We start from the raw sequence: 24,527 nt of genomic DNA, 5'->3' as shown, positions 1-24,527 counted from the left end.
GTTTATCCAGTGGTCATTTGAAGAAAAAATTGCACAGCAATTGGCTGTTCTCCACCATTTCCAAACCCCATCCAATTTGCATATTTTGTACCTCACTGAAATTCCCTGCAGCTTGTCACTGAATAACTTCCCCCCCTAGTCAGAGCAAAAACATGTTCCTGTCTAGAACAATACCACAATGTATAGTTTTAAAAAAATTGACTTTTAAAGCAACTTGCAAGCAATTGCTCTGATGGCTTCATAGCCCATTCCCAGGGGAAAATATCCGCAATAACTGCTGTTTGATAAAAGCAGACATGTCTAGCATATGTTGCATAAGGAGAGATGGGGTGGTACACATTTTGGTTGCAATATAAGGAGAATAACATACACATTCTTTCTTTTTATTTTTAAATTAAGGCCTTAATCTTAGTTTGTTAGCATGTCTGGGAGATTCATGCCGAACAATTTACAGAGCATACAAGGAAAATTATACTCCCAATTAAATTGCTATTAAAAAGTAAATTAAAACATCGATGTCAACAGCTTCAACTCTGCCCTTTGTGATGATAGTTATTTTGTTAACATATTATTATATAATTAAGAAATATTAGGGGGGTTATAAATAGGCTTGTTATTATTAGATTTGTATTTTTCTGCCAAATCGAAGATTAATACAGACATTTATTTTAGAAATAATTAACTTTTTTTCAATCTTTACTTTTCAATTCAAGCAGAGAATGGGTGATGTCGACCTTTAGCCTTTTAAAAAAAAAAAAAAAAAAAAACCCTAACTTTTTATGCCATTGAGAAACGTCTAATTTAGCGAAGCCCCTTTATCATATTCAATATGCAACAAAACAATAGACAATAGAACTAACTAGCACTTATTCCTTAGCACAGCTGGAGTCACTGGAAGGTAAGGTAGACAGACCTACTTTGTTCTGCCACGGAGACGTCAGTCAGGGTATTGTGCACAATACCCATTAAGTCTTAACACAGATTCTCAATCGGATTCAAGTCTGTGCTTTGACTGGGCCACTCTAGGACATTCACTTTCTTGTTTTTAAGCCACTCCATTGTCACTTTGGCTGTGTGCTTGGGGTCACTGTCCTGCTGAAAGGTGACTCTCTGTTCCAGTGTTAGGTCTTTTGCAAACTGAAGCAGGTTTTCCTGTATTTAGCTCCATTCATTTTGCCTTCTACAAGACAAGCTTCCCAGTCCCTGCTGATGAAAAGGATCCACATAGCATGATACTGCCACCACCATGCTTCACAGTAGGGATGGTGTTACCTGGGTGATGTGCTGTGTTGGGTTTGTGCCAGATATAACGCTTTGTATTTAGGCCAAATTCCAAGCTGGATTTTAATGGGCTTTTTTCAGAAATGGCTTCCTTCTTGCCACTCTTCCATACAGGCCAGATTTGTTGACACATGGACAGTTTCTCCCATCTCAGCCATGGAACACTGTAGGTCTTTCAGAGCTGTCTTTGGTCACTTGGTGGCTTTTCTGACCAATGCCCTTCTTACCCGGCTGCTCAGTTTGGGAGGATGGCCTGTTCTAAGCAGATTCTGGGTGGTGCAACATATCTTCTACTTCTTAATGATCAACTTGACTTTGCTCCAAGGGATATTCAATGCCTTTGAAATATTTTTATACCCCTCCCCTGATCTGTGCCTTTCCACAACTTTATCCCGGAGTTGTTTTGAAAGCTCCTTGGTCTTCATGGTAGTATCTTTGCTTTGAATGCACTACCCAACTGTGGGGCCTTACAGAGAAAGGTGTCATAGCAAAGGGGGTGAATATTATCTAATGAACACTTTTCAGGTTTTTATTTTTAATTGACTTGTTTTTTCCCCCCCCCCCCCCCCCTCTTTTTTCACACATTGAACGTGTTGAGTAGGTTGTCAAAGGAAAAACAATCCCATTTAAATGCATCAAGATTTCAGGTTGTAAGACAACAAACTGTCAAAACATCCAATGGGGTAAACACTTCCTATAGGCACTGTATATACACCTGTGGCAGAGCAAAGCTCTGCCCTTTTTAAATTGGCAGGGAAGGGGTTAATTTCCCCTACCTGCCTGGGTTTATTATGTTCAGGTGGCTGGGGTTGATTAGTTGATTAGGTTAATTAACGATCAATCAGCGCCCAGCCACCTGACATAAAAGGAGGCCTCTGCTTCTCATTTAGGGGGAGGGAGCTGAGGAAGCAGGTTGGTGTTTGTGGTTTTTGTGCTTTGTGAATCCAGTAAACGCATTGCCCAGCCTGGAAACCTCTATTTTGTACATTTTGCTTTTTGTCTTTCTTTTTGTGTTTAAATCCCTTTATTTTGCCTTTGTGCACTTTTTTGTGTTATTTATAATAAAATTAGTATTTTTTTGAACTGCAGACTGTCTCTGGGCTTCTATCCACTCACCAGCCTGCCACATTTGGTGTCAGCAGTGGGATAGTGCCACCTAGAGACTCAGAGCAGTATTTTTTTTTTTTGTTTTGTGGAATTTTTGGGATAATTTAAAAAAAAAAAAACATGGGAAAGAAGAGCAGACCGCGGCAAAGGCAGGACAAGCAGCAGCTGAAGAAATGTAAGCTGCTGCAGCCACCGCTGGAGGACCCGGCCAGCCTCTTCCCCTGGTGTTCCTGGTGCGGGAAGGAGGACCATCGTTGGCGGTCCTGCCCAGACATGAGGTGCCATGTTCACCCCTGGCATCAGGGGCCACCCCACTACCTCCAGCACCACGACCTTCACCACCTTCCCAGGAGATCTGGGACTGGTTGATGCACCCTGAGGCAGACCTCGTCCACGATCTCCCCATAGTTATCAACATGCTGTGGCGTCGAGATGGGGAGAGGTGGGAACAATGGGAGGAACAACACCACCCAGCGTCCTTCCCAGAGGTTGCCCTCATGGTGGTTAATTACCTGGCGGTAGACATGGGAGATCCCCCGGTCACTCCAATAAAGAGGGGTGAGCCGCCTCCCCGAGAGCCAGAGAGGGAGGAGGGTCTGCTGTCGCCAGAGCCAGAGAGGGGTGAGGCCGCCGTCTCCCCAGAGCCAGAGAGGGGTGAGGAGCTGCCGTCGCTCCCAGAGCCAGAGAGGGGTGAGGAGCTGCCGTCGCTCCCAGAGCCAGAGAGGGGTGAGGAGCTGCCGTCGCTCCCAGAGCCAGAGAGGGGTGAGGAGCTGCCGTCGCTCCCCAGAGCCAGAGAGGGAGGAGCCGCCGCTTGCCGTCGTCCCCATAGCCCGAGAGGGATGACACCCGCCGCTCCCAGAGCCCAAGAGGGAGGAAGCCGATACAACCCTTCCACTGATAAGCCCGAGAGGGAGGAGCCACCACGCGCAGAGCCCGAGAGGAGGGAGAGATGAGTGGCCCAAGGATTCCTCGCGGGAGGCAGTAGTCTCTCCCTCCTCCTCGCGAGGCCGAGGGTTCGGCTCTCCCTCTTCACGGTAGCGCCCCGACGCAGCCTCCAGAGCCAGAGGGGGGTGAGGAGCTGCCGTCGCTCCAGAGCCAGAGAGGGGTGAGCCATGGATGCTTAGGGGGAAGTCAACCGTGGAGAACGACAACATGGATGCCACGCACCTCTCCGCAATCAGGAGGATGACACATTTACCGCCCAGGGATGCCACGCTCGCAGAGCTGAGGACATCTGCATCGCCTGGGGTTGCCTGCTGCTCCTCCATCGCCTGGGGTTGCCTGCCTGCTCCGCATCGCCTGGGGCTGCCTGCTGTCTCAGAGCCCGAGAGGGAGGAGCCGCCGCGCTCAGTTCTAGGGTTGCCGAGGGTCCGCCGCCACCAGAGGGAGCCGGGCCACCAGAGGGAGCCGGAGCCGCCACTGCCGCCTCCGCCACCAGAGGGAGCCGGGCCGCCGCCACCCGGAGGCGTGTGAGGGAGCCGCCGCCGTCGCCGCCTCCGCCACCAGAGGGAGCCGGGCCGCCGTCGCTGTACTACCTTGGACATCCGGGGCCCCCTCAACCAAAGAAGGCTTGGGGGCTCCGACATCAACCCCGCCCACCACCACCCACCATAACAGCCCACCCAAGGGACATAATTGGACTCTTGGGGGGAGGGGGGGGGGAGTTGGCCGATTGCGGCTGGTGTACGTTGTACATGGGGGGAGTTGTGTGGCAGAGCAAAGCTCTGCCCTTTTAAATTGGCAGGGATGGGGTTAATTTCCCCTACCTGCCTGGGTTTATTATGTTCAGGTGGCTGGGGTTGATTAGTTGATTAGGTTAATTAACGATCAATCAGCGCCCAGCCACCTGACATAAAAGGAGGCCTCTGCTTCTCATTTAGGGGGAGGGAGCTGAGGAAGCAGGTTGGTGTTTGTGGGTTTTTGTGATTTGTGAATCCAGTGAAGGCATTGCCCAGCCTGGAAACTGTTATTTTTTGTAAGTTTTGCTTTTTGTTCTTTTTTTTGTGTTTAAATCCCTTTATTTTGCCCTTGTGCACTTTTATTTTGTATTATTTATAATAAAATTAGTATCTTTTTGAACTGCAGACTCTGGGCCTCTATCCACTCACCAGCCTGCCACAACACCTTAACCCGCTAATTTCAAAAGTCGATGCTTTGAATGAGAAGCACTTGAGCTAGCAAATGAAAGTGCACAGTACAAGTCTCAATGATTTACAGTCATTTAAACAAATGAGAAGATTCTGGCGCTGCTTCAGTCAACGAGATCTGTCAGAACTGGGTGAAATGACAGTGACAGTGAAACTATACTAACAGATCACTGAGATGATTGACAGCGAGCCCTAGCCATTCAGAGTGGGTTGGAGAAGGGACAGACAGGAAGTATAAAAACTAAACAAATTATAGATTATTTCTAAATTGTTATTTTTGGTACGAAAATAAAAAATAGCGAGTGGTTTTACCGACGTTTATCCTATATAAATGTATTTCAGTCGAACTCTCATTTTTTGCGAATTCAATGTTTAACAAGCTTTACCGATAAATATCGACAAGTATCAAGCCCAGTTATAGCATAACCACCATCATGTGTATTTGCCAATTACTTTATAGTTATTGTTTGAAATAATAATAATAAAAAAAAAAATGTGATATATATATATATATATATATATATATATATATATATATATATATATATATACACAATATCTTAGATAAGCCTTCTATAATGAAATTTAATTAAAAAAATTACTTGATGGATAATCATTAGAAGTGTGACTTGAAAACAATTAATTCAAGGCAACCTGGAATGGCTTTATTCTTGTTTATTAGGAATGGCCAAAGGTTTTAAATGTCAGGCACTACTGAGGGGTGTTAAATTGGACTGGAGATTTATACAAAACAGTAGATATTTTATATCGCAAACATTGTGTCTGAAGTTTAGAAAATTACAGATAATGGTCTTATTAACTGTAACATATACAATAGTTCCTGCTAACTATTACCCAGTTACCCCAGACCACAGTAATATTTTATTTTAGATATTGGAACGAATCATTAGAAAAAGATAGAAATTGCCTTATTATTTTAAATGGGTGGTTTTAAAACCCATAACAGTTTTGCATATAAAAAGCTCAAGTGTATACAATGCAAGATCTATAATCTTAAGATCTATAGGCTCTGGGATGACTATTAAAATGCAAACAACATGAACATGCAAAAGAAAGAACAACAAAAAGAACCCAGCAGCTGTGAATTTCAAGTTGATTTACATGTTTTCAACTGCCTCTATTTGATCAGGGAATTTGGTGCAAAATATAAACATTTTGCGTGGAAAAAAATATAGCTGCTCACTTCACTTCAAAGTCTCCTCAACCCCCCACAAAATCTACTGAAATTACAATTCTGGCATTAGTTCAGTCCCTAGTATTGAAATGAGGGTCTATAATATATGCTGGGTTGCATCCAATTATATCAGATCCAGTCTGTGCTTGTTTGGATGAGGCATGTCAGTTGCGGAGAATGAAACCTTTAGCTTTGTCTCTGACACTCATTGTTCCCACAACAATGCCAGTTTCCTGCAGCATTACACTGTCCAGTACCAGATACTCAACAAACAACCATGCTTCGCCTTCTATTCTGTACACATTAAACTCCTTTTTCCCAATGAAAGTAACACCAACAGTGCCATTTTACAAAACCTAGCCTAATTTCATCCTCAGGCAAAAATGCGTGTTCCTGGGCTGTCACTGAATTCTTATTGCATTTTAAGATTCTCAAATGTTCTGGTCTCACATATTGCATATGCTATATCTTTTCTCCATTTAGATCATGTTGTTTACCCATTTCAATTAAAGGCACATTTTCTAACCACAAGTAGTATAGCAATTTAAAGCAGCCCCTTTTTGTTTACTGATATTTTTTCCTTTTATTTTTGCTTTCACTTGGGTCGAGTCTATTTTTTAAGTAAAGAAATAAATGACACCTGGGAACATGACTTTGGCTGGCTTTTGTAGAATACCCTATAGTTACTGTGGGCATAATTTCAGTCTACAAACTAAACAGTGTAATACTGCAGGAAACTAACATTTTTGTAGTGCCAGAGACAAAGCTAAAGGTTCCATTCTCTGCAATTGACATGCCTCATCCAGACAAGGACAGCAAGCCAGCATATATTATAGAGCCTACTTTCAATACTAAGAGACTGAACTAATGCCAGAATTGTAGTTTTACAATCCAGCATTTTCTAGACTTTTCTAGAATTAGGTTCTGCATTATCATATTGAAATTTCTAGCAACTTGTAGACAATACTGTCATAGCATCAAAGGGTATGAACAGTTTTGCAAAAATAAATAAATAAATAAAATGCTGGAATAAAGAATTGTTTCTTGTTACAATTTTTACAAATTTTTGAGAAATTTTTAGCAATAAATTTCCATTGGGGTATGTAAACTTTTAACTACAACTGTATAGTGAATGACATCACAAATACATTAGATATAAAGAGAAATAAATGTGTGTTTTCAAACACACCTTCCCTTGACAAAGGTATGTTAAACAACATTGGGAAAGTGTTGGGATATATATATATCTATATATATATATAATATATATATATATATATATATATATATATATATATATATATCATAATCATATTTTCAAATCATCAAATGGATGATCACAAGGTTGTACTGTTTGAAACGATAAAGTCTACCTAAAGGTTTCACAGGAATTGAGAAATATGGTCATAAACCCTAGCGCCAGTGCTTAATTTGTAAAGAAAGTGGTGCCAGGGGACAAGCAATGACAATAATAACCCCCTAAGAACCATACATTCAAAATCATAACACGTTTATTTGAAAGAGTATTGTATGTACTAGTGTTAGATGTTTGCATTCACGTATTCTAAATCATATACAAAGTAGTAGTACGTGCAGAAAAATTAATTAAAGGCAACCACAGCACAAATAGTAATTTTTTAAAAAAAGCCTGTATGCATGTTTTGTTGTGGTTTTGCATTTAAATGGTTTAAAAAAAATTAAAAGGCATTCATAGGACTCCAGAAGGACAACATTGGTTTGACACACAGTCTGCATGATTATCAGCGATGTGTATGCAACAGAAGCTGCTGACAGATTACAAAAATGATTCATTAAACTTAGGCTAGGTAGTTGTTATCATATTATGTTTTCATTCTCTATTAATTAAATTATATTAATTGAAAAAGGCAAGAGAGAACCAGATCGTTGTTGTTTTTTATTGTTTTGGTTTAATATAGTAAGCTAATGATTCTGCTGAAGTAGGCTGCAATATTATTTTTTCCTTAAAAAGTTGGCATTGTGTTTTGTTGAAATTAATGTTCAGTTTTCATATTTTGTTGTGTACTACTCATTTATTCAAACCAAGTAAAGTAAGAAGTTGCTTGTATCATTCATGACATTTTTCAAATCAAGTAAGCTTATTTGTGTACACACTTCAAGATCCGGCTTCAGTCTCCATCGCAGCTGCTCTACTTACTTCCTTAGTGTCATCTGAAACTCCGCCCATCATCACAGTTTGTGCTCAGCCCTCTAATTTCTAGTGAGATTGCACTTTTGATGCAGAAATTCACAATAAACGAACATGTGCAATTTATTTTTAATAAGCGAACAATGAATTAAATTAAAATATGTTTTAATTATTTTTTTAATTATTTTTCTTCCCACATATGACAGGTAGTCATGTTATAAGCAGTAAAAACCACTTCAGGCCGTGCGGTTCCAATGATATATACCACTTCTGGGGAGGGTAAAGGCCCTCGGCTTGGTATATATCATGGGAACCGCATGGCCCGTCGTGGTTTATACCTTACATATATAAATGGCAGTATTATCTTTATCTGAATGTATACAAAACAGTGTAACATCTCTGTCTATTTATAGTCAGGTAATTGAGCAATAGAACATATTAATACTTTGATAATGTTTCCCTAAAGACTTCAGGTTTAGTATCGCTTGTAAAAAAGCAAAATACTAACAGCCTAATCCCTTCTTATATTTTTGTAGTGGACTTTAATGTGCAAGATCAAATATTTTCAATTTAACACACTATTAGCCTGCTTGGGAATCATTATGTGACAATAAAAGTAGAACAAAGTACTTGGTGTGTGCACTATTATACTATCAATAGTTTGCTATTAGATGTGGTAAGTATCTTATTCAATTCTGATCTGGTTATATATCATATAATCTATTTTTTAAAAGTATTTACATACATAATATGGGCTAATGCAACATGTCATGTACCACACTAAACATTTGTTTGTTTAATTAACTATAGCTATGTTATTAGGTATTCCAAAATGGTTTAACATTTACAGATCTAGTCATACCTCAGAGATCAGTGCATGATGTGCTTCACTTACCAGCACTACAATGACAATGGTAGCATAAGATCAGCTGCAATGGTAGAATGGTAGGAACCAACACAAAATGCTGCTACTGATTGATCTGCCACTGTTTCTGCAGGGTACTACACTGGAGCTAATGATACCCCCATGGCATTTGTGTGTAAGGGTTTACAAGATATCATGAAAAAGAGTTTTTCAGATACCCACGTTCAGATGCAATAGCTTTTCTATAGATAATCACTTCTAATTTGAATTTAATGCAATGTAATCAGTCCAGATAATAGTCAAAATGAATTACATCAGAGAGAAAAAAACTTACCACTGAAGTTGATTTTTAGTAAGTAATCCTTGTAAAGTTTCTTCCCATCGAGGGGTTTCATGGCATCACACAGCTTAGTGGTATTGGAGCACAAGGTCCGCTGCAACTTGTGTAAGGCATGAGCCATTGCATACACAGCATTGATAACAAACATGATTTTGGATTCCTGTTCATAATTAGTGCTGTCGATTGACATGTGTTTTTCACAAGCTTTCAACTGGCCATTTCCATTTTGTAAAGCACACTGAAATTTCTGTTCCCAGAAATCCTTGAACCAAGGGTTGCGCAAGTTGTTCACAGGGTGAAGAGTTTGGAAATATCTGTCAAATTCCTTAACAGGACTGGCGGCAAGTTCTAAGGTTATTGCCCCATTTGCCACATTCTCATTCCCCTTGACAATGCTTTCTTGAGCTCCCCACCCATCACTGGCAATCCATGTGAAGGATGCATTTAGCCTATTGGCAGCAGCCAGTAACTCCTTTGCATCATCACTGCGCATGAAGAGCACAACCACTTTTGCGGTAGGTTTCTGCAGCAGTTCTCGAATTACGGTATCATAGGATTTTTTAACATTGGACCTACCAACTTTTTCTGAAGTGGCAATACAGATGTTTCGAAGCCTTGCTTCTTGTTCAAAAGCTTCAATCCCTGTCTCTCCATAATCACCTTCAGAGGCCACTGTGGAGACATACGTCCAGTTGAACACCCTCAGGATCTCAGCCATTGCCTTGGCCTGGTAAAAATCAGGTGGAACTGTCCTTGCAAAGTAGTCATACCTGGATTTATCACTCAGTTTTGCACTAGTAGAGGCATAGCTTATCTGAGGGATCTGGAACAATCTCAACAAGTTGGCAACCTGAGGAAAAAACAAACTCAGTTTTAATACAAACCTTCAGTAAAACCTAGTTAATTTCTGTAGCAATGTCATGCTGTATGGCTCCTTTTATTAACAGTAATTCTGTAATCTCGTGAAATTTTTCTATAACAATGTGTTTTTGCTTGAATCTGAATCAACAGTTAACTTTTATTGTCATTATTTCAACTAAAGGAGCATATTAATTGAAACGACTATTGAAGCCATCAGTACAAGTGACTTAAACGGTAGGCACAGAACTTCAGTTTTATGACAAAATATCAACCCCCTAAAAGCACTTTATTTTGATAGTCACCAAAATAACTTGTTAACCTTTATTATAATCATGTCCGTTTTTCATACACTTGTATGTAAAATCCTGTTGAACAAAACACACTAACATACAAATCAACTTTATGGGTATACAGTATAATGTTTTTTTTTTTTTTTAAGAATCACATTATCAGAAGTAGTTAATTTATTAAAAATGTTAATACATGGGTTTAGAATATATTTGTACATCATCTTGCTAAACAACAATAGTACATAACATTTTGTCATCTTGAATGAAATGAAAATAACTTATTATTCTGTTTATAAGGTTTATAGATATTGTGAGATAATAATTTAACAATTACATATGTTCCAGGTTAATAACCACCTTTAAGAAATCACTTGTCAAAAAGAGACTCTTAACAAAGAAACTAATCACAACTTTATACAACTGCAACCACAATGAATAACTGTGAGCAATGAAATGCACATGACAGATAACAATGCTATCTAACTAAAGAGTCTGCTGAGGTCAGATTCAGCTTGGCCTACTTCCAGAAATGAAACCAGAATCTTGAGTAGTAAAAGGATTTAGGATTCCAATAGAGAAAGGAAAATCAGTCTTTTGTGAAGCACATCCAACAGAGTAAGAAGCTTTGTACTAAAATATGCAAATAAATTAGAAAGTCTATCACAGAAAGTGGCAATGTAATAGAACATTGCTATAATGCTGTGTTGTACTTTTTTTTAAGATAGCTGTCTCTGTTTTATCACACTGTACATTGGTGTTTTGAGGAGTACAGTGATAGTATACCATCTCCACCCAATACCCTCTATGCTACACACACACGTAAGGTTATCCATAACAATGAAATACTAAAAAGTGCTAAATTTAGACATTTTGAAATACTAAAATAAACTAATAAACTCAATGACGAATGTTTTGACCAGAAGTACCTTCTCTTGGATACCTTGAGAAATAACACTGTGTAACAAATTTTTTTTTTTTTTTTTGTTCCTGAGTAGTAAGTGTTATTTTCTAATTGCTTATGCCTCAAAAGTATAGAACATGGCTATTATTCCCCACAAACTTTGCTTTTGTGACCAGGACAGTGATATTTCAAAATATCACTATTTCCAATGGGAAAATGGGCAAATGTGTGTCTTTTTGTTCACATAAAGTCAGAAAAAAACAACATATGAATTCAAATTAACATGTATTTATACTAAAGTAATACAAAGATGACTATAAAAGATTTAGAAGTGAGTAGTTTTTCGAGATTTACAATTATACTGTAAATATCACTGTCCTGGTCACAAAAGCAAAGTTTGTGGGGAATAATAGCCATTTTCTATACTTTTGAGGCATAAGCAATTAGGAAATAACACTTACTACCCAGGAACAAAAATTGTGTTACATAGTGTAATTTGTCATTGAAAATTTCTAAATACACCTAATATTGAAATAAAACTAATTTGTTTACACTTTTAGTCCCTCAAAAAAAAAAAAGTAAATAAATATTATGAAAATAAAAAAGTTACACAGGTAATTTACAGGTAAAGTACCTGTGGTATTCAAACACAGCACACACTGCAATTCAACTGCGATATAGAAACAGGTGTTAAAGTGTTGGTAACCACTCAATTACAAAATGTAAGAAGCACTGTTTCTATCTGCACCTTATTTCCAATGATGGCATATAAATTGGAACAATAATAGCACCTTCCGTTTAAAAGTAATTGTTTCTCTTTGTTTGTAAATCTATATTTAAAGTTACATAAACAGACTTAAAGATGAATCGTGCTTACCTGTATAGAAACACTGCTGTAGGATCCCCCAATCACACCCGCTATGACTAAGGGGCTGTTGTCTTGTATTGCGTATGACCCATCAGGGCAGATGTACTCTGTTTCATCTACTTTGGTTAGCGATGCCCTTACAAATTCCAATGACTGCTCCAAAGCATATGTATCCCGTGAACATGTGTCCAGAATGTGTACACCAAGCACAATCCCAGGGAGTAAGTATGAGTTTCTGTTGATTTCATCAATAGCAAATAACATAGCCTCTAAACGCTGAATCCCTCGGTCTTCATTTATTCGTCCGCATTCATCCATCCCTGCACCTTTTTCATGGATGGGAAACAGACCACCCAAAACAAGGTCTCCCTCTATCTTGATTTCCTTTCTAACAAAGTTTGAGTCACTTAGTGAAAGCAGAATGGCTCTTGAGAATAAAATCAAAGAAAGCGCCTGGAGGTTGGTTGACATTTTCATTGGACCTGGAAGGGCATCAGAAGAAGAACTGAATCTTTTTGTCATACATTGGAAAGTCAAACGAAAGTGTAGTCCAACTGAGCATATGCAAGTAGGCCAGACAGGTTTCCTCCAGAATCCTATGAAAAACAATAACACCTGTTCAGAATTTCTGAAAATCAAATAAGGCTTTAAAAGGAAATAAGATACTTTACTTAATTAAGAAAACATGGGATATCAACAGGAAACTAAAGTGCCTTGGGAGTCTTCAAGGTCAACATAAACATTACATATCTTGTAATAATACTTTGTTTTATTATTATCTTTGAACTAAAACACAAACAACCATTGACTTACAATGATTAGAGTGAATACTACAATATACATCTTTGAACCTTTTCATAACTTTCAGTTTAAAAATAAATATATATATAAAAAAGATTTATGGGGCAGCTCACATAATTATAACACAATGCCTCATAATAATGAATACAATATATAAAATTAAGTGGTAAGAGCTAATTGCATTCCACTAGGAATTGCTGTGTATCCGGGTGTGCTATGCATGGCTGCTGGTTTAATGTTGCCTGAAATGCCGGTGGCAGTTTACAGAACATTTGTTACAAAAAAAAAAAAAAAAAACAAAAAAAAAAAGTATCATTGAACTTGAAAACTTTTAAGTAGATTTTATGTCTTGACCCAATCAAGAGACACATTTACCCAAAGAGTTTGCCATACTAGAAAAAAAAAAAAAAAAAAAAAAAAAAAAAAAAAAAAAAAAAAAATATATATATATATATATATATATATATATATATATATATATATATATATATATATATATATATATATATATAATCAAATAAACATTTTATCACATTTACTATCTTTCACATTAGAACTGTCTTAATTTAAACAAAACTACATTTTTTTTGTTCATGTTTCATTAATTTAACATTTCGGCTGCTGCCTGAGACACAGCATAATTCACGAAAGTGCAAAAAAAAGGTAACAATTAGCGATCCACTTCAATGACTTTTTCCTCACTCAAACTTTTAAAAAGGCATGCACATTTAAAATTAAGCAATCTATAAAGCAGATCATCATACAGAAATGTTATTTTCATTTAATGAGGGAGTATGTTTTTTTGCTCATTGAATACTTCAATACTTTGACATGCCGGCAAAATTAATTCATGTAAAAAAAAAGTGTTTTTGTGAGTGGTGGCGGAGCATGGATCAACACAGATCAGAATCTGATAGATGTTTTGTATTTGAATCTAGAAGTTGTCACAGCTCCCTAATCTCTTATCCTTTTCCACACATTCACTGGTTCATGTTGCAGTTACATGTCTTTCAAAGAGATGCAGTTCACTGTATTGGCCACAGCACATTGAATCTGTCCAAGGCATACAGTAAGTCTCAGTAGGCAATTCTAAACCAAAAACTGATAATATCTATTTCAAGAGACAAAACAAATGGCCTCTTTGAGACAGCTAATTTTAAAGAGGACAAACAACAGATAGGAATCCATAAGAAGGTATGTTGGCAACTCTGCTAAGATGGCTAGCCAGTGTTAACTTAAGTCACTGCCTGACTCTGAACAGAGGAGAACCTATGAGTTTCTAGAGTGGTGCATAAAGAACAGTAAAAAGTCTCATGAGATATATATATATATATATATATATATATATATATATATATATATATATATATAATATATATATATATATATATGCCACGAGGTCCTGCTCCAGATCTATTTTATCTATTATTTTAAAGCTCCACATTGAGATCAATTTTGTTTTTATTTTCTGTCTTCCCATTTGTCCCATACTTTTTCTTAGTACCATTTTCATGCAATTTTCATGGATTGACCAATGTGTCCATCAAGTCTCCCAGATTCCCAGAGTTCCTGAAAAGGCAAAAAAACGCCACCATTCTGCTCCCAATCTGTTCATAATGGATTGAGCCATTGAGGTTGACATACTGGGGTCTATTCATAAAGGGTTAACGCCTGTCGTAAGGGGAAAACAGGAGCACATGATCGGATTTCATCCATAGCGACCCAGTTGCTATTCATAAGAGATATTTCAGATGTGTCGTTAAGCCCCAGCGATTTTCGTCTACGAAGGCATGTTTTTAACGAATTGAGAGAAAGGTTAATGATTACCTCATTAGCATAAAGTTTTCATCAGTCCTGAGCATCAACCTGCTATTCATGAGCGTGAACGACAGCAAAATGTCGATAACTAGGAGTCATTGAACGCTTTCTACAGTCAAGTCTAAACTAATGACAACCTTGGCAGACTATTTTAAGACATATTTTATTACTACGCTTGTACTGTTGTACTGTTATACAGTTTGATATACCTGTGATTAACACTGCCTATTTAAAAAAAAAAAAAAAAAAAAAAAAAAATCTGTAGCTTTATATGAAGGAAAATGTTTAACATAAATATATACTCACACAAGAACATATTCTCTGGCATAATCATTTTGAAACAGCGCTGTGAACAGAGAGCAAGCGAGAGACTGAGAATAGACAGTTATTTTATTATTATTACTTCTTTGCCGTGAAACGTGGCTGCCAGTGGTCCTTTTCTGTTAATTTCTTTTACCTGTGTTCACAATAAAAAGTCTGGACAAATACTGCCTGTGTGAACCAGTTTATTTTCATGTGTTACAATATACAGTATACCAGTGCTGCTGATCGAATGGGAGTCTTTTTTTTTTTTTCCCGCACCCCAAAACGATCCATTCTGTGTCCAGTGTGCAATACAGCGTGAAACTTTCACTGATTCATACAGAAACTTGCCCCTGATTGATTCCCTGCTTGAAGCAGTGTTTATTATTATTATTATTCATTATTATAATTAATACAAGAATAAGAATAATAATATATAATATAAATAATAATAATATCATTATAATATGATATATTAAAGACGTATTCTTAGTAATTAATTTTACATTTTATTTGTAAATAAATTATTATTATTATTATATTATTATTATTATTATTATTATTATTATTATTATTATTATTATTATTATTATTATTATTATTATTATTATTATTATTATTATATTATTATTATTTTGGTCCTGCAGTTAAGAATGGAAATCTTATTTGTGCGTATGAAAATGTGTTTACCAGCGGTGCCAAACAAAACGAAAATACAAAGTATTTATTAATTTTTTTTAAATTTTTTTTTTCTAAATTATGACATGCCCTGAATTTTTGGCAGACGTGATAGGGGCATCGAAATCAGGTTTTGCAAACCGCCCGTGACTGGCAGCTGCTGACGCAGGTTTCGGTAGTACTGTCGGTGGATTGCGGTTTTCTTTTTGCAGCAGCGACCTGACGCTACCCAGGGAACATTAATAATGCTGATGATGTCATCAAATTAGCCGGATTTTCATTCTTGAACGACTGTATACCCATTCATAAAGTGCTTTGCGATAATCGCAAGCTTGTTTAGATAGAGAGTTTTTTGAATAGCAATATGGACGACTTTCGTTAGTTTTAAACAAAATTTGCTTTATTACGGCAGTCGGCCAGTACTTTTATGAATAAGGCCCATTGTGACACAATGTGTTACAGTAGCCTCAATCATAGAACCTTTTCAGAAAGGTTCTTTCTCCTTGAACAATGCAGCGGTGTCATGGCAAAGTATATTACAAACTTTATTAATATGCGCCAAAACGACAAATCAACCAGCACCATTGGTGTGTCTGTATGAGATAAAATTAGTTCAAATGTATTCAAAAGAAACAGGGAGGAGACATTTGTAATGACACCAGAACCTACAACATTTCAGATAGTTTTTTGTTCATATCACAAAATAATTCATCCTAAAACGTTGAGATCCTGAGATTAATTATCTTAAGATCTCGATAAAACCAATCTGAAATATCGAAATCCTAAAATAACTCTCCACCATAACCATATTTTTTATATGATCTTAATGAGCCACCATAAAATATAACCTTGTGATACAATGTTTTCTATAAATCTTGAGACCCATTTCCGATCATCTATCGATGTGGCTAAGTAAAAAGCAGCCTAAAACAAGTATTTCTCTACACAGCGTGACAAAAACACATTGACTTATTTTAGAAAGGTATAAAAAAGAAAGCATATAAGGTTTGCAACATTCAGAAAAAATATCAGACATGTTATCAATTCTTTAAAAATACTAAACACTATCACCAGTACTTTAGTTAAGGTCATGCCTGATGTCTACTGTTTTAAAAACACTGCATTTTCACACAGGTGAACATTTAAATCCCCAGGTCAACATTTAAAACAAAATAACATGCAGGAACTAAGGTGTACATTGTAGGCACGGTATACAGGGTATTTATAACACCCCGGCACGTTAAACAGTCTTGCCTTTTATGTACTGAAGTTAGACAAATTCACAGTTGCATCCCCTTTTCTTGTAATTCATGTTCTTTTCCCTTCCATTTCATTTTGAACTATTTATGACCTGTAGGTGTCTTCAGAAGTGAGAACAAAGCTCAATGAGGTGCTAAAACCCTCTGAAATGTTCAGATTGTGTACTGTATAAAAATGAACTCATCCCTGCTTTGATAGGATTGCATCATGGCTAAAGTATTAAAAAGATATACTATCAATAACCCTTTTTTCCAAATATTTTCAGGCAATGAGCTGTTATAGAAGTTTGACACGTAGATATACATGTCTCTAACTCTTTTTCATGTACTAGTGCAGGGTGTGGTCATTTAAGTATGATAATTTTGCAGGAATAGTAGGCTTAGTAGACACTCTCCTTCCATTTAAGTATTCAAATTACACAGTATCTTATTATTAAGGGACACATCACAACAAATCAACTAAGCACATATCATAAATGTTAAAAGGATATGTAGTTTTACCTAAAATGTTTTGATCATCACAATATAAAAATCCTTTTGTCATAAAAATCTAATTATAAAAAATAACAAGGTTCTCCTGAGAATCTTTCACCTTAGAAAATGTAACAGTAAACTTAAATTGCATGAACAATGGTGTTTTTAATAAATGCTGGTGTGACTCAAGATAACTTGCAGCTTAAGAGATGACAGGACCATCGTGCTTACTGTACTTTCAAGAATAACCCAAAAAGTGGCTTTGTGTAACAGAAAGTGATGTAGACATCATTCTGTAATGAAGTCATATAACCAGGCATCAATGCCGTTCTTCTGACAATGATGGACTGGAAGTTAAATTTCCAACTTTAATAAAAAATCTTACAGATGTATAACAACAATCTATAAAGTTGAACAATGATAATACTGTGAATAATCTCCATAAAAACAAAGCAAATTTAACTTAAAAATACAAGGTATTGGTGTTTGCAAATACTTGATTTCTTTTTACACTGAAGTAGTACATTTTGATCGAATGCTTCAAACCCACAGCCAGGGTTAGTTTGTGCCGGATCACCATGGACCCCATATCTTTTGTCTGACATGTGAGAATTAAACATATTTAAAGAAAAAAAAAAGAAAAAAAAAATGTTGTAAAAAAGACCTCTATATACACAACATGATTTTCCTGTTCCATGAACTGAATAAAAAAGTATACTGTAAAGATATATTTTAGGATGCCAAAAAACACATTTATACAACAACCTGTTCACCAGATTAGTCAGCCCGCCACTGCTATTGTTCAAACCTGACTATTATGTTAAAACATGGCAAGGCAATGGTCAGCAAGCAGCTATAAGGACACCAACAATAAGGCATGAAACCACAAGTAGATGAGAACCTGAAGCATATGTGGAAACTACTGCAAATCAAGGGCAGTACATTAGGTCTAGAAAGATAATGCTGTCCCTCTTGCTTATCTGGTAACTTCTGGTTTATAAATTAACCCCTGCCCATAGTAAAGTGTTTTCCAAAATACAATTTCTAGAGGAGTTGTTAATGTGTGTGCTTTTTTTTGGGGGGGGGGGGTCATAGAATTTAAAGACAAGTTGGCCTGCCCACCAACACTATTATTATTATTATTATTATTATTATTATTATTATTATTAATAATATAATAATATTTATTATTCTGTTTTTGGCACACAAATAATAAAAAAAAAAAAAAAAAAATATAAAAAAAAACATGGGTAAATACCCTGAAAGTGTTCGAAGCATATTTACCTTATAAGCAAATGTTTTCAAAAAAGGGTATTTCTGTAGTACTCTACAAATGTATTTATATTTCAGCATTATACTACCTTACCACACAATATTTAACTATAACATCTATATAATGCTTTATACAAGTATATATTAAAAAAAACAAAAACCATTATATCACTTGATAAAAGTATTCTTGCAACAGATACATTTATTTATTTATTGTGTTCAAATTGAATTTCATGATTTTAAACACCAATATGCTTGCTGCCTGCACTCTTGCACTACTTGGAACTGAAAGACTGACTAAAACATTTTCTACTTTTGAGTTTGGTACATGTCTCTATCTTATTTCCCAACTCAGAGTGTGTGAGGGGTGAACACTGTTGTTTCATTAGTGATTTCCCTGTGGTTTACTTGGGAGGCCTTGATGAAATTACTGATCAAAAATTACCTGCTCTTTCCAGCACATGTTTCATATCAACAGATTAATCAATGTCCAAGTCTCTCCTAGCAATACAAAGCATCTCACCTTCCTCCTATCAACACTGACGGATTGAAAATATACAGTAGGTATCTGTAATGGTTTATCTGCCGTAATTGAACTTATATATATATACACACACACACACACACACAGTCGACTCCACTTATTTGTGTATTGGATAATTGCATACATCGCTTAATTGCTTAGCATGCAGCTGATCCCGTGTTTTAGTGCATCATTTTCTATGATTGTATGATACGGTTAAATGCATAAATCACTTAATTGCATGAAGCTGCACAGTCCTGAAGTCCATTGTACATTGCATTTTAATTTGGATAATTGCATAATGCAAACAATGTTCGAGCCGGCAAGAAAAACAGAAAATGGCAAAGCAAATCTGTAAAACTCAAGCCTCAGCACACTATGAACCTCCATGGAAATGTCTTTTTTTTTATCAACAATCCGAATACTGTGCAGACTTCCATCATATATTGTTTTGCTACATTGTAGTCACAAGTTCTATAGTAAGGTACTGTACACACCTGTTTTTTATTTTAGCTGTCGCCAATCCATCATTTTTTGTACTGCTGATCCACAGCAAGGCTACCGGACCTATAGTGCAGGAGGACAATACAGATCCGATAGCTCCACTGCAGAACTGCAGGTGTCCTATCAGCCACAGGGGTCGCTGGTGTGTGCTGGACTGTGCTGACTTAAGCCCTCCCTACCCGGGGGGTGTTTGACAAATTGTGTGCCACCCCCTAGGATCCCTTGGTCACGGTCAGCAGTGACATAGCCTGGATTTGAACCTGTTATCTCCAGGCTATAGGGCACATGCTGCACTCCACGCGGAGCGCCTTTACTAGATGCGCCGCTCGGGAGCCCCCGTACACACCTGTTTAACGTTTATGTTTAACCGTACTGTTCTGTATTACAATAAGTTTATGTGCGGGCTGTTATATACTGTACATTATTGTACTTTTCATATCGTGTTGTTTGCATTGAGTGCATAATGTTTTTTAAGTTGGGATAGCTAGGCTTGGGTGCTGTTTTGTTTATTTTGAAGAGTTCTGTGTGTAGGGTTTTGTTCAAACTGTTATTTTGTTCCTGTGTTTGTGCTATTTTCCTCTGTTGTGCAATTACCAAATGTACAAATGCTTAAGTTAAATGGGCAATTCGTTAGACAGCAGGTGTAGAATGTGAAACATAGGTCCATGAGAAATTGTTTAAGTAGAGGTAACCCACAAACATGTGTGCATCAGCGCCCAGCATGATGTTAATGCCACAGTGTGGTGTTCTACATCCAGTTCCTTGCTGGTTCACATTTCCTTCAAGAACCATCTGTATTACATAAGTAAATGGTAACAGGACAATGATGGTCTACCTAACTATTTTGTTTTCATGGAACACAAAGTGTTCATGTTCTACATCCAGTTCCTTGCTGGTTCACATTTCCTTCAAGAACCATCTGTACTACATAAGTTAATGGTAACAGGACAATGATGGTCTACCTAACTATTTTGTTTTCATGGAACACAAAGTGTTCATGCTATTTTTATCTCTTCAGTGCTTGTTTAGTAAATCAAAAGGGTCACTTGACCACATACTCTACCACTGAACTCACAATTAACCACAGTGTATATACATTAATGTGTAAACTCTATAAAATAAATACATGTGTCTATCATGAAAAGATAATTAAATAAATACAAAATAATTCAGTATTTGGATCAGGTCTAATAAATCGTTTCAATAAGACTGGCCTACAAACACTCAGCCAAAACGCAATCTGAACAAATTGACCCGTACAAAAATTGTTACAAGGCCTTTTTTTTCTTCCTTTAATGAAGAATGTAAACTTCATTACTTGAGTTTCTCTAAAATAAGACCTGCTCAGCAGATTTCTGGAGCGCATCCAGTACACAGTACAGATAAACTGTTTTTTATAATTACATGGCAAAATAGGCCACAGTTCCTGTTTATAACTAACCTCGGGGTTCTTCTTCTGTCTGGAACCGCATTTTTATGTTAAACCTCCAGGTATAAAAGCAATCTACCATGACATTAACAATTAAGAATGTTCAGGTCCAGGTGACACCTAATATAATGCACATTTTCTCAGCTTAACACATGTCAGCCATCAAAATATTATTCATAGGTACTTTCATGTACAAGATGATGAGGGTCATGGACCACTAACCCCATAGACTTAAATTTGCCTCTTTTCATTCAAGTGGCATTTTTTATTTTAAGTTTTATTTTTAATTTCTCATCCCTGTGTGGTGACACCACTTTAGTATTTGATGAAATATTCAGCCTACATGCGTAACCTAATTGTTCGTTTATGAGAGATAATAGGAAACACCATTTTGTAAATGCAAATCTTGAGAAATTTAGCTAATAATACATGTAGTCATATTGCTTGTATTGTTTTCCAGCTTGGAGTCATATCTTTCAAAATTGCATACAATATCTGTTATAATCAATTGTAAAATGTTCCCATTTTTTTTTTTTTTTCCTCGGGGAAAGGGCCAGCATATGAAAGTTTTGCAACATTTTAGCTTTCACTCGTCAGGGAATCATTAATTTGCATGTCTGTCTATAATCAGTTAAATGCCTCTTTATGCCACACTATCACCAAATGCTGGAATATCTCTGCAGCATCACAGTATACTAGAAAAAACATGTCACACCACTCCCAGCTTAAAGAACCTCTCAGTAGTTTACAGTGGTGGCAGGTAGGCAAAAAAAATGGGGAGGCAGAAAAAAGGCATTGGGCTGCAGCAGTAGAATCTTATTATTGTTGTATTCTGATTGATAACACTGTTAATATCTTCTTAACATATGACCCCAATTTGGCAGAGAAAATAAAACACTAGCCCATCATAGCTAATTCTAATAAACGTAACTGTTACACACTGCCAGCGTATATTTAAAAATGCACTGCATACAACATTAATATAGCATTTAGATTTCAAGACCACGTCACAGAGTGCGATTTGTCAAATTTCCAATAGGGGTTGGGGGATAAAATACACAAACTACAAAACAGTAGGAAAGTCTATAGTAAAGATACATCACGTTGATACACCACTAACATGCTAACATCCGCCACCATGCAAATGTTATTGTCATTTCCCGAGACATTCCAAATTTTGCATTACTTTGAGATGTGCGCATATTAATTTATTCATCGTCATGGTTCCAATGTGAACTTTTGGCATTATAAATTAAATGCACTTTTTTAGACATCAAAACAGTATTAAAAGACCAAAACACAAACCAGATTAAATGAACACAGTAGTTATTACTTTCCGTTCTGTCTACATTTCGTTGATATGGTTTGAATTATGCGCTACAACTAACCTCAGATGACTCAATGGTAGAAGCATTTAAAATCAACAAAACGTATACACTACATGTATGTGTAATACGAGTACAGTATTAGTAATAATACTCGTACAAATTCGTATCTAATTAGATTTTATCATGATGCAATTTCCATTATTCAACAATCCACTCATAGTCCCTCATAGCAGGCCTACAGCATTGGGGGTGGGAGGGTTTGAGTTGCTCCTCCAATTAAAACCAGGGATCAGAGTATGTCCTCTGCCATTGCCAGTACTGTACCATGTGTGGTTATAGCATATAGGAGTTTGTAACAGTTAAAATGTCATTTTTTCTTGCCTTTTAGACCATTTTTGTTTTTGTTTTATTGAACATTATTACATTATAATGCTACACAACAATATATATATATATATATATATATATATATATATATATATATATATATATATATATATATATATATAAGTATATGTATATGTATTTGTATTTTCTTTTTTTTCACATTGAAATTTTAAGGAGGCACTGCCTCCCTGGTATCCTAAGGAGCTTCTATTGGTGGTTCACAACCATCGTTCTTTCTGTTCATTCCATTGCAAGGCAAGACTTTGTTCACACTACAACTATGGCCAAAAGTTTAGCATCATGTAATCAAAGAAACTACAGTGACCTTATTCAGCAGGCTTCATTTAAAATGAGTTAATTCTATATGGTATTGCAAAAATGTTGACCACAGCTGTAGCTAGTACATATTCAACTGATCCTCAGCAGGGTCAATACCAAATAAGGAACAGGCTGGAACAAAGTCAATACTTTCTTCCCTAGTTTGATTTGTAAATAAATCTCTTTGTATTCAGTGTTCTTAAAGATCCTACAGCTGGACACTACTTCCCATAATAATATACCTAGTAAACCTTTAGTTTTACACTTAAAAGAAACTGTAATATACTCAAGACTCGGTCCTTTGTGTAGCATCATATATAATTGAACACTGTGACATCAAATGAGTGTTGAAGAAAATGCTAACAAAAAATAGATTTCTGTAATCCTCTCTAAACATCCTTTAATAGCACTGTTTGGAAAAACCCAAAATGAAATATGTTGGGTGCATTCTGATCATATTCCTGTTAGAGAAAATACAAGATTACTGTAAAGGCACTTATCCATCAAGTTCATATCTACATCAGTCTCCCACTGGGATCTATAACTTTTATCCATTACTAACACTGTTATACAACAAGTATGTACATCTTCTGCACAAACCGGTCATCGAAGAACATTCAGTACCATAACAAAATAATAACAATAAGAAAACAGAACGATGACTTTTATACTGTAGAAAGTATCTTATACTGGTACATATTTGTATGTGTGCTATTGATTTATTTTTATCTTGCTACTAAGTCCAGCAGAGAGGGCAGTGAAGCAAAGTCTTTCCAGATCCGCTTGCTGTGTTCAATTAACTAAGCACGTCTACCAGCTGAAATGTGCCAAGGCAGATAGACTATTCACTTCAGTTACTTATGATGAGTCTCTCCTACAGCCAACTGTGATGTGCCATTGAACCATGTCTGTCAGCAAGTTATGATGCCTTGGCTGAGAGGTTTTCCAATGGGAGGCTAATGCAATGAAAATACTGCAGGAGACTATTTCAAACTCATTAAGCATTATTTGGTATTTGTTTGTCACTAGCTTCATTTTGTGAATTATTCAACAAAGCAAAAAAAAATGGAAAAAAAAGTATTTTGTGAGTAAAAGTATTCATCAACATTTAGATCCAGATGTTTCAAATCTCCACTAACAACGCTGGATGGCTTCAGAAGATTTGTCACCTTGAAGGGTCACCTGATACATGGCATACGCATCATGAAAACATATGCTGATGACTGTAACAACCTACATCTTTTACCACCTGTGATCATTTGCCTGTTAAATAAATTGGAGTAAGCCTTCCATATGTAACATGATTTCCATCATCTCTGCAATAGTAGCTATGATTTATGGAGCTTGTACTTCTGGCTTTTTGTATGTGTTAATGAACTGCAAGCTGACAACCAAAAGCTTTTAAATTATC

General features: G+C 36.6%; 1 protein-coding gene across 1 annotated transcript in view; it reads right to left on the bottom strand.

Moving 5' to 3' along the window:
• Positions 1-24,527, bottom strand: part of LOC121319913 (metabotropic glutamate receptor 3) — a 42,114-nt gene that overhangs the window by 13,315 nt on the left and 4,272 nt on the right. Inside the window, exons 4-5 of the mRNA XM_041257870.1 lie at positions 12,032-12,618; positions 9,097-9,952 (exon numbers count right to left, since the gene is read on the bottom strand). Of these exons, the coding sequence (XP_041113804.1) occupies positions 9,097-9,952; positions 12,032-12,544 (1,369 nt within the window). The 5' untranslated portion in view covers positions 12,545-12,618. The remainder of the gene's footprint in view (positions 1-9,096; positions 9,953-12,031; positions 12,619-24,527) is intronic.

Source organism: Polyodon spathula, chromosome 8, assembly GCF_017654505.1.
Source record: "Polyodon spathula isolate WHYD16114869_AA chromosome 8, ASM1765450v1, whole genome shotgun sequence".
NCBI classification, from domain to species: domain Eukaryota; kingdom Metazoa; phylum Chordata; class Actinopteri; order Acipenseriformes; family Polyodontidae; genus Polyodon; species Polyodon spathula.
Note: the sequence above shows the minus strand (reverse complement) of the source record. Positions and strands in the feature narration are given on the sequence as shown.